Raw genomic sequence first — 11,114 nt, forward strand, 5'->3', positions numbered from 1 at the left:
ATGTCATTTCTAAGAAAAACATTTTACATTACTACATCCTAATGTATTCCTTTAGCACACTATGCCATCAAATTTACCTATTTTTTCTGTTCCCAAGTTGTATATTTTACTCTGAGATAGTTTGATGAATATAGTGATATCACTCTTGTCAACACCCTAATGAAAAGTGGTCTTTAAATGATGTGGACTATCATTCTGTGTTAGTCACTTGCTTTCATGCAAACTCAACTGATAAAACATTTTCAAGAAATCCATGGTACCAATCTTAAATTTTAAATTATTTGTACATTTACAACTGGTTTTGAATCTATAATTTTTAATCTTTCAATAATTTTGAAGGTTTTATACATGATCACTCAATTTACATTATTATATTCTGTTCTTAAGATTGAACAATGATACTTTGAGGGCAGGTGTTACAAGTGTGATGTTTCCTGTTAACATAAGAATGAAGCCTGTTGTAGGGAGGAGCTGCAGGCTGCATCACTCTGCCTGGCTAACATGGATGCTGGATTTTTAAGAGAGCCTGACTTTTTGTTATAGATTATTATTTCTTTGAATTCAGGATTTCCTGGGGTCCTGTTGATGTTGCACTTATGGGTGTTAACAAGACAATAGTGTACAAATATAGCCTGATGATCAGTTCAGCAAGAAAAAGACTAAAAACAAATCCTACCTTCAGAAACCAAGTCCATTTTCACAACTGAAAGGTGATCCTGGAAAGGAAGAAATGTGAAGGTGATTTTGACTAGCTGGGATGTACCTACAGAAAAGACACACACACACACACACACACACACACACACACACACACACACAAATTCCAAACAACAAAGCCTTCTGCTCTAATCCTGTTCTCACAGGACCCCACGTGCAGTCAAAGTGTGTTGCCAACCATTCTCGTGCAGACACGAGTTATGTGATTTCAATCTGACCAATGAGAGAGTCCCGATTTTTTATCCAATCTGATTGGCTCAGTTCTGTACCTGTGACCCCACGTGCAGTCAAAGTGTGTTGCCAAGCATTCTCGTGCAGACACAAATTATGTGATTTCAATCTGACCAATGAGAGAGTCCCGATTTTTTATCCAATCTGATTGGCTCAGTTCTGTACCTGTGACCCCACGTGCAGTCAAAGTGTGTTGCCAAGCATTCTCGTGCAGACACGAGTTATGTGATTTCAATCTGACCAATGAGAGAGTCCCGATTTTTTATCCAATCTGATTGGCTCAGTTCTGTACCTGTGACCAATCAGGTCACAGATCAGGATGCAGATTCAAAGCGCGAGGTGGGTGGCTGTAGGCCAGTTGGTGCTAGTCCTGGAAGGTTGAAGGCAGAGCTTTCGCTTTGAGGACAGCAGTGGTGGAGGCAGTACCTACAGAGAGTGTATGAAGCCGCGAATTTGGAGAAAGCCTTTCTGATCTACTCAAGCAACACCTGGTATAGCCTGATTGACTGTTGTCTTCCAAACCCCTTTTGCTTTTATGGGACCCACATTGTTCTCTTTGTTTGTCAAAACAACTTTGGAGTGGGGATTTGGCCACCAGCCCTTGTTCCTGCTGGTTGACTAATGAGGATCCCAAGCCTGGATTCTGAGCCACCTAGTACTCTGTTCATCACTCTTTTGTCTAAAGAGTCTGTGCCAGCTGAGACACCCAGGTCCCTAAACCTTGGACTTCCCCAGGTTGACCACAGTTCCCCTCAGTGGCTTGTTTAAGGTTCACTCAAAATTTACATTTTGTGTCTGTCTTATCAAAGTAGCACACAGATCTGCATTTTCAGCTGTTTTCTTGAAACTGATTAAATTTAATTATTGGACCTATGGGCATTGTAAACACTATCTTTTTCAAATGTTGATTTGTCATCTCTTATATTGAAATTGTTCTTCTGTTCTTCAATAATGAACTGAGCTTGAGCCTGAACATAGCTGTTTTCATGTGCTTTTGAACTTGAGGGAAAATTTGAAGTACTTTTAATAAGGATTCTCATGTCTAAGTACATAGACTGCTGGCTTATAATTTCTTTTTATTTTATATTTAGATAATTTATTTCTATTTACCTACTTATCTACAAGTGTATTACAACACATATTTATTAAAGTCCAAAATAATTTGTGGATGGCAGTTATGGTATTATTTCCAATATGTGGTATCAAGGGAGAAAAGCTCAGATCATCAGGTCTTGTAGAAGGCTCCTGTAGGCTATGTAGAACATGTTGGAAAGTTTCTCTTTCTTCTTCCTCATTGAATACTTGGACAAATATAAGTGTTAATTCTTTTTGAAAGTTAGGTAGGATCCATACATGAGAGAATTCATACCAGTCTGTTATTTTCTTGACATTTTATCATTGAAAGTCTTCTAGGCAATGTATATTGATCATTTTCATCTGCCAAATCTTCTCCAACACCCTCCTATCTTCCCATACCATTTTAGGTTATAGTCTTATGTTCTTTCTATTATAAAAAAAGAAAAGAAAACATAGAATAAGGTATTAAGACCTATAAAAAGTCCCCAGAAAAGAACAATGAACACAAAAGTCTACTACATTTCTATTGAGTTGGTTTTGTGTTTGACAAAGATTCCAATATATGTATCCTACCAAGAGGAGTGGTTAAGTTACCCAGTGAGAATCCATTGAAGGAAACTGTTTTTTCTTTGCCATCAGGAAACAAATACTGATGTTTTCCTGTTTGTGGATGGAACTCTGTTTCTACTTTCCATTTTCAATGACAGCACCCTCATTGGACTTGAACCTGTGTTTGTATTCTTGTGTGTATTGCTGCAATCTCTTTCAGTTCATGTGTTCATCAGTTTCCTTGTTTTCTTAGAATCTTCTATTACATCTGTCCATATGTATCTTTCTGCCTCCAATTCTGACTAGTGACGTCTCCTCTGAAACTTGAGGGAAGGTTTTCATGAAGCTTTCTAATTGGGACTGAATATTATGAAACCTCACACTCGCTCTACATTGCTGTAAGACTCAGGTTTAGATACATCTCACACTAGAAATGGATTCACTGCTGAGTGCTGTTTGAGACATTATCTTTTTGTGTAGCAGTATGTCATCACAAATCATTTGTTCACTGTGTTGATGTAGCAAAATCATAGTAGCAGGTTTTACTGTAGCCTAAGCCCTGTCCACTCAGTTTCTTGCCCACATGAGCCGTGTCAGTAATGCTGTCCATGTTCTGGAAGGGCCGTAAATCCAATCAAAAAGTGACTGGTTACTGCCATTGTACTTACTGCAATATTTCATCAGTCCATTGTGCTAGTAGTTTCTGTTGTCCTAGGGCTTGTAGTTGGATGATGTTGATGATTATCTTTTTCTTCAGTAGAATGTAGAATGCATTTCTGTATCATGAGTGTCAGTCCCCAGGGATGAGTCTTCTAGCAGTTGAAGCACCAGTTAACAATTCTATGTTTTCTGATATACATAAGTGTTGTATTCATCAATAGTGCATAACAATAATGTTGCATCATAGTAATAGTCTTGGCAGTAGAGGTGAGCATTTTGGTTTTCATGGGACTGATTTTCTGGTATGTAAAAGAACCCAATTATGTCAATGAACCCAAATGATTTTCTTATAATTTTTTCAAAGAATATTGAACTATCATGCTTATCACTAGTCTGCCTAGGATTTTACATGGTAACTTTTGATTTCTGAGAGGTTACACATGCTTAACAATTTGCCATTTGCTCCAGTTTCACAATTCACGGGAGCATAGGTTTTCAAAATACTTCCAAATGAAGGATCAGAGCACCAGGGTAGTCAGGGACATCATGGATACCCAGCCAACAAAATCATTTGACTGGTACTCACAGTGGCTCAAAGAGATTAGGGAGCCTGTGAGACAGTCATCTTACCTAGCTGCTGTGCATATATGTTATTTCCATAACCTTGATGTTATTGTGGGATTCCTAACAGTGGGAAAGGTAGTTGCTAACTTTTCAGCCTACTTATGGTACCTTTTTCTACTTCTAGGATTATTGTTCAGCCTTGATATGATAGTATATGAATAGTTATAGAAACATATTATGTTGTGTTTCATTGATGTCCCTGGGAGGCCTGCCCTTTTTTGAGGTGTGATGGAGGGAGGCTAAAATTCACATTACTATTTAAAAATAGAAAGATAATCGACTAGGAAGCTTGAGGAATTGGAATGAGAAATAAGTTGACATAATAGACTCCTAAGTAGCCTTTTGGCTATATCTCTACATAGAGAATAGAGAAACCTTGGGACCTTGGCTTTATTCTTATGTTATCAGGAAACATCACACTTGTTACATAGGCCCTCAAAGAAACATTGTCAGATATTAAAAAAGAAGAAAATAATAATGTAAATTAAATGAACATGTATAAAAGTTTCAAAATTATTGAAAGATTAAAAAATAAAGATTCAAAACTAGTTGTAAATATACAAATAATTTAAAACTTTTGATTGGTACAATAGATTTTTTTTATAAAGGTTTTGTCAGTTGAGTTTGCATGAAAGCAAGTGACTAACACAGAATGATAGTCCACATTATTTAAAGACAACTTTTCATTATGGTGTTTACAAGAGGGATATCACTACATTCACCAAACTATCTCAGAGTAAAATACACAATTTGGCAACAGGGAAAATAGGCAAATTTGATGGCATAGTGTGTTAAAGGATTACATTAGGATCTAGTAATGTAAAATGTTTCTCTTAGAAATGATATTCCTTTTCATCAGCATAGGACAGTGTCTGCAAATTGTGAATCATAATTCTTCCCATTCTCTCCTATTTTGTTATTTCTGCAGGAATGCTGATTCTGCTTTGCTATCTGTACTATGTACTTATACTAAGAGTTTTTTCAAAGTGTTTGTGATTCCATGATTTCCATTGTTTAGGTTAGTGAGAACTTAGCAGTAAACAAATATTCAAAATTTCTCCTAAAGACTGAGACAGAAATGGTTTGTTTGCATAGAATTTTTAGTTCATTTCATCTTCAGATATATTTACAGAATAAATAGGACATTATCTCCATATTAAAAAATGCCTTGTTAGTTGCCAAAAAAGTTTTCAAAATGATTTTTTATAAGTAGCCATATTTACTGTAACAAGAGCAAAGCTTGACTATAGATTTAAACTGAATTTTCTCCACTTGGATCACTTTTGGTCATGTTTATTTCTTTTGCTTGTTCTTTACAATAATCAAACATTTATTATTGCAATGTTCAATTTATTATTGCAATGTTCACGCTAGTCTGTTGTGGGAGCTGCGGGTTGCATTCCTGCCTCCCCAGCTCCTGGTCACCTGGCTAGCTTATGCCCGGGAAGATTCTAGCCTAAGTCCATCCTGGGTCGGAGCTTCATCAATCACGTCTGCCTGGGAGAGGGGAGCATGGCCTATGAGCTCACTTCCTCTTCCTCCCAGCATTCTGTTCTGTCTACTCCTCCCACCTATGTTTTAACCTATGAGGACTAAGCAGTTTCTTTATTTTTTAACCAATGACCTTCCTCCATCACTGGTCTATTTCCTTAGATTTAGTTCTCTTCTTCTGTACATGTTCTAGGATTTCTTTAGAGTTTGGCTTATTCTTATTTTCTGTGACACAGAAGTTCACTGCAATGTTGTTTGCATCTATCACACTTGTCCATGAAGAAACAGAAAGATAAAAACTTTACCCCTTGACTTACTTCTCATTGTTTTTAATCTGGTTTAATTGGTTTATTCTCATTGTTTTCTCAGTTGGCATGGAAATTATCAAGAACCTTTCTAGCAAGAACAGAGAGGAGGAGAGCATGCAGCTGGCCCTTGCCAGCACCTATGAAGAGGAGACCATCACAGATCACTATGTCATGCTAAATACCCTCGGCAAAGGGGCCTTTGCTGAGGTGAAATTGGCTTGCCACCTCCTCACAAATATGAAAGTCGCAGTTAAAATCCTTGCGAATGGTGAGGAGAGTGATGGTAATAATAGGAAAGAACTCAACATCATGAAAGAACTAGACCACCCGTACATAATAAAGCTCTTCCACATCATCACCAGCAAAGACCACACCTACATGGTGTTGGAGTTTGCTGCTCATGGCGATTTAGTCACGCTCATTGAGAAGGGTGGTCCTCTTCAGCAGACACAGGCCCAACACATCTTCTGCCAGATTGTGTGTGCAGTGCACTACTGCCACGATAATGACATCGCACACAGGGACATCAAGCTTGATAACATCCTGCTTGATGGCAAAGGAAACATCAAACTGTGTGACTTTGGCCTGGCCATCAGAGTCAGCTCTGGGCAGAAGTGCAAGGGATTCTGTGGCACAATTGAATACTGTGCTCCAGAGCTATTTTATGACACAGAGTATGATGCAAGGGCAGTTGACATCTGGAGCATGGCAGTGGTTTTATATGCAATGTTGGCAGCGAGCTTCCCATTCAAAGCAAGAACCTATCCAGACATGAAGGAAGTGATGCTGAATCCCATATACTATATTCCTTACACACTCTCTCAAAACCGTTTGCTTGTGCACCTCATTGCGCACTTGTTCACTGTGAACCCTGAGCAGAGGCCCACGATATATGACATTAGGCAGCACCAGTGGATCAGAGACAGGGAAGAACTTTGGAAACTCCCATCATCCTCAGAGTCATTCTGTAACAAAAGAAATCCCAGCATTTTGCTGGCTATGTGGGGTATGGGCTACCATCCCAAGGCTATTAGTGATTGTCTTCGTGAGAAAAAATTCAATAACATCATGGCCACATACCTAATTTTAAACCAAGAGACACCCCAGTACCACACTAAATCTACCACTAGGTCCTTGCAGGCCTGTGTTGCTGTGTCATCACCAGATGCTCTCAAGTCCCTTCCTCCTAAGAGGAGAGTGAGTGAGCCTGCCTTTGCCACCCTCGACCTGCTGGCTAAACATCAGGGGCATGATGAGAATTGTTCAAGAAAGCAGGAGACCAGAAGTCTAAGCATGCCTGCCATCTTGTGCTGCCTGCTGAAGGATGACAGCCCTCCCCAACAAGTACCCACATGTGCTCCTGAGGTTACTCCTCTCCTGAGCAGAAGTTTGGCAGTAAGTAGCATGGTTTTCAATGAATTATCCTCAAGATGCCAATTCTCTGAGTGTATTTCTTCTGCACAGTGTTTGTCCTGCGAGAAGCCGCAGGAAATGAGCACCCCCAAGAATAGCTCAGGTGCTCAGAGTACACCCTCTGTAAAGAAGGAAAGGGAGACACCTGAGGGTATGAGCATCATTGAAATCCTTGGAACTCAGAGATCTTCCCTTCAGACAACATCCGAGAACAACTTAAAAGGTGTCCTTCCCAAAGATGTAAGTCCAGCCTCTGCCAGCAGTCTGTCCAAAGGTTGGAAGAGGGTTAAGAAGAGAATTGGGAATTGTGTGAGATTTCTGTGCTGCTGTCTGCCACTCTCAAGAAAAAGCTATGTTTCTCAGAAGAAAGAGGCACCACTGGAAGGAGAGAGTAGTGCAGGTGCACACACACAGCTAAATGGGGTGCCCCAGATGCACTTCAGCGTTTACTAATCTATATGTTTTCTAATGTGCTTTGCGACCATCGCATGATAGTTAGGGTAGGTAAATTAGGAAATCTTATATCAAAAGCAACTCTTCCAAGCACCACAACCACATTTAACCCAAATTGTTTATGCTAAAGTAGACAGTAATGATTGAGAAATAGAGGCTGTAGAGGCAGCAAGAAGTAGTGTTGGCTAAAGGAAGAAAGCATCAAAGGCTTTGAGGGAAGAAAACTAAAAAAATCAGGAAAGAGAAAGAGAAGAAGAGACACCAGAAAACATGTGGTCCAGAAGGATATAAGAGTCAAGACTCTGAAGTATGTATTTCAAAGTTCTTAAGACTGTGCCTTCCATATGTCATTATCATTTTACATATTGAGTCACTGTAGAGGATGAGACATTGGATTTACAGTTTTCTTGATGGAGATAGCCTAATTGGGAGTCATGCAGGAAGTCCAGATGACAGAATGTTGTGTATTCCAACAGAGAAGTCCAGCACAGGAGGTGGTAAGCCTTCATCTACCATAGGCTTTTCCACAGACAGCCATTCTCAACAGGAGGTATGTCCAATGGCTTCCCTTCAGTATCATCCTTCTCCGAGAGCCACCCTGTGTCACAATTCCCCCAGATACCCTTCAATTAGAAGACCCAATGTGCCAGTCCTCAAAGACATACAATTTTAATACACATTCATCTGTCTTTCCCTTCAAGGTCATTTCCAAGGGAGATGTTTTTTTCACACTGGACTGAGGTAAATCTCCTCCTGCCTCCCCTCCCCTCCCTATATTGTGTTTGCAGGCAGCCTGTATCCATTTCCCTCTTTTCACGGGAGACACTACAACTGCATGCTGGTTCAGTCTAGCTGTTGGTGAAGGGGCCCTTACTGTGGGGGTACTTGTCAGAAGCACATTTGTCTTCTAATAGGAAAGTGACAGCAAGCAGGATGGAAATGGGTATCCTATAGAAGGAATTCTGGAATGTTGCTCCAGTTTGCAAGGTGAGTATTGCTTGATTTCCCTGGTGTAGAATGGACCCATGACTTAGGCTGTAGTCTTAAAACTACTTTTTGATTAGATCCCACATCAGGAGTCAGAGGGTCAGACCTACACAGAAACTTGTGATTATAAATTAGAAGCATTCTTCTAGGATTCTCTTGTGAAAGTTGCATTAGTGTTGTCATGGACACTATCCATGTACAACCAATGATGTAACAAAGAGTGGCCACTTAGAAGGGACTGAATGCCAGGGCTTATCTGTGGTTTTCATGGCTGAAGGCAGCACTGAGACCACTAATTTTCATCCTGTTGTATTAGAGAGGTGTCTCTGATTTGCTCTGTCCTTGACACTGATCCACAGAAAGATAAGCATGAGGCTGCCAGAGTCAACTGTTTTCAACTCCAAGGGACGTGGTCATTAAGCACATGATGCAGAGGAACAAAGGTAAGGGGACACACAACAGAGTCATGAATTCAGAGTGATCTTGGGATAAATTGTGGCGAGTAGCTCATTTCTTTTCTCTCTGTCCCCTAACTGTTATGGAGGAACAGTTTGGTTATAACAGGTGAATGTCATCCTACCCCTGTATGGAAAACAGTCACTGCAACTGGCAAGATGCTTAGTCTGTATGAGAACGAGAATGCACACAGCCTTGCAAGGAAAACCAGACTGGAGTGGCAGGCCTTCTTATTTATGTGGCCATACCTGCTCTGCCTCAGTAGTGATTACTAAGGCAAGTATCATTCGTGATATACTTTACTGAATGCAGTGCCTGGGAAAGGGAGACTTGGGTACTGTAGCCAGGTCAGTGAAACCCAGAAAGTACAACCAATGAGAATCATGGGCTCCAGACTCATATGACAAACTCTAAGAAGGCAAATCTCAGTTTAAACAATTGTGTTGTTTATTTTGACATTTATCTTGGGACTAATGAGGACTTTCCCTGATACTAAAGCAAGTTGCTATCTTTAGCCTTTGACCTGATAGAACAGAAGTCAGATGAGTTTCTGACACCCACAACCATCACTTCCCTCCTTTACTTCCTCTCTGTTGGATGGAGCAAGGGCAGGGTCAATTATCTCCAGCTACTTTAAGAAGGAACTCCACACACTTCATCCCAAAGCTGTCCACAGGTGTCCTCCTCACAGAGCACAAGGCTGAGTCCTTAGATTCTCTTCTGGACATAACATATTTGGTTGGCACAATGCTTAAAGTACACCCACTGGCTGCTTGACACAGCAACGATGAACAGTCTGGTAGAGGTGGATCACATGGAGTTCCCCAAGTCAACTCCGGATGTCTTATCGGTCACTCTTTCTCTCCTATTATCTGCAGGTTCTTTGGGACATCATCTTTTGTGGAAGCTCATTTTCACCAAGTATGTATCCTGTCTAATGTAGACAAGAGGACATGAGATGAGGTGCAGGAAGCAGAGTGCCTAGTTTAGACATGTTGGTGGGAAAATGCTTTTATTCCTTTGTTCCCAGAGCCTGGTGCCTTAAAACGTTGCAGGGATAACATGAGAATTCATTCCCTGCCTTCTGCTGTCCCTGATGAAACCCTAACAATGTTGTCCTAGGGAAGGTCACCTTGGACAACAATGAGCATTATGTCTGCCTCTTTAGTCCCCGAATTTCATAAAGTAAACCTGAAATTATCTGCCAAGACCACAGATCTTGTGCCTGTGGATGTGGAACTCTCAGCCAGTTTCCTCTCTGATCTACAATATTCCTTCTCTTGTAGCTGCCTGGCCACATCCTGAATCATGACCCAGAGGATTCCTATCCTGAGGACTTGCACAATCGGCCCTGGTGTCAGTGATGAGAAAGGTTATCTCCGAGTTTGGGAAAGCTCAAAAGTTCTACACTGCTTCAGGAGGACATTCTGTGCAGGGCAGTGAGATGGCTCATGTTCCAGCATCCAACTTCAGAACCTGCTCCAATTGTCATCAAGATCTGAAGATAACAGAAGGATCCTCTAGGAAAGCCGTCCAATGTATGTAATCCTTAAATCTCCCGCATACATTCATGTTGTGTGTTTTTGGATAGTGTAAAATGTCATCTATGCCTCCTTTTCCTCAGAGATGACCTTGGAAAACTACCTGAGCAGAGAAAGAACGTGCCACTACAGAGCCTGGGGACACACAAGTGCATGTGCCCAAGACCTCTCTCTCAGGCCACCAATCAAATGATCATAGTGCCCTTGACGTCAGTCACTTAGACTGTTTCCTAATGGTATTGGATGGGGAAAATGCACAAACAACAAATACCAAAGTACCAAAGTAGACTTCCTGCTGAATTTACACCAAATGGCAAATAGAACATTTATTTTTTTATCCAAAGGACTCTAAACTCTCAGAGACCCCTGCTTCTCCACTCTTGTGACTGTTGTTAAGCTGAAAGATCTTTTCTCAGATAGACTTGAAACATGTCAATCTGCTACATAAGCACTAAACGTGACATCCAACTGGGTCTAATCCTAAAAGTGATGGCAGAGGACAGGAGCGATTCATCCAGACCCTGCACTTCTGGCTCCAGCCCTTCACACAAAGTCTCAGAGATCCACAGAGGTGGACAGGCACAAAACAGAGATGGAAACATGAATT

At 40.7% G+C, this 11,114-nt stretch overlaps 1 protein-coding gene across 1 annotated transcript; it reads left to right on the plus strand.

Annotated features, from left to right (window-relative positions):
- Window positions 1-5,723: 5,723 nt before the first annotated feature.
- Window positions 5,724-10,330, plus strand: LOC121453191 (sperm motility kinase X-like). The gene is made up of 3 exons (XM_041659723.1): window positions 5,724-7,344; window positions 8,000-8,073; window positions 10,253-10,330. The coding sequence occupies exons 1-3, from the start codon at window positions 5,724-5,726 to the stop codon at window positions 10,328-10,330; spliced, it is 1,773 nt and encodes a 590-aa protein (XP_041515657.1).
- The last annotated feature ends 784 nt before the right edge of the window (window positions 10,331-11,114 follow it).

This window comes from Microtus oregoni, unplaced genomic scaffold (assembly GCF_018167655.1).
Source record: "Microtus oregoni isolate MIOR12 unplaced genomic scaffold, Mior012 000011F_ref0000422, whole genome shotgun sequence".
Taxonomy (NCBI): domain Eukaryota; kingdom Metazoa; phylum Chordata; class Mammalia; order Rodentia; family Cricetidae; genus Microtus; species Microtus oregoni.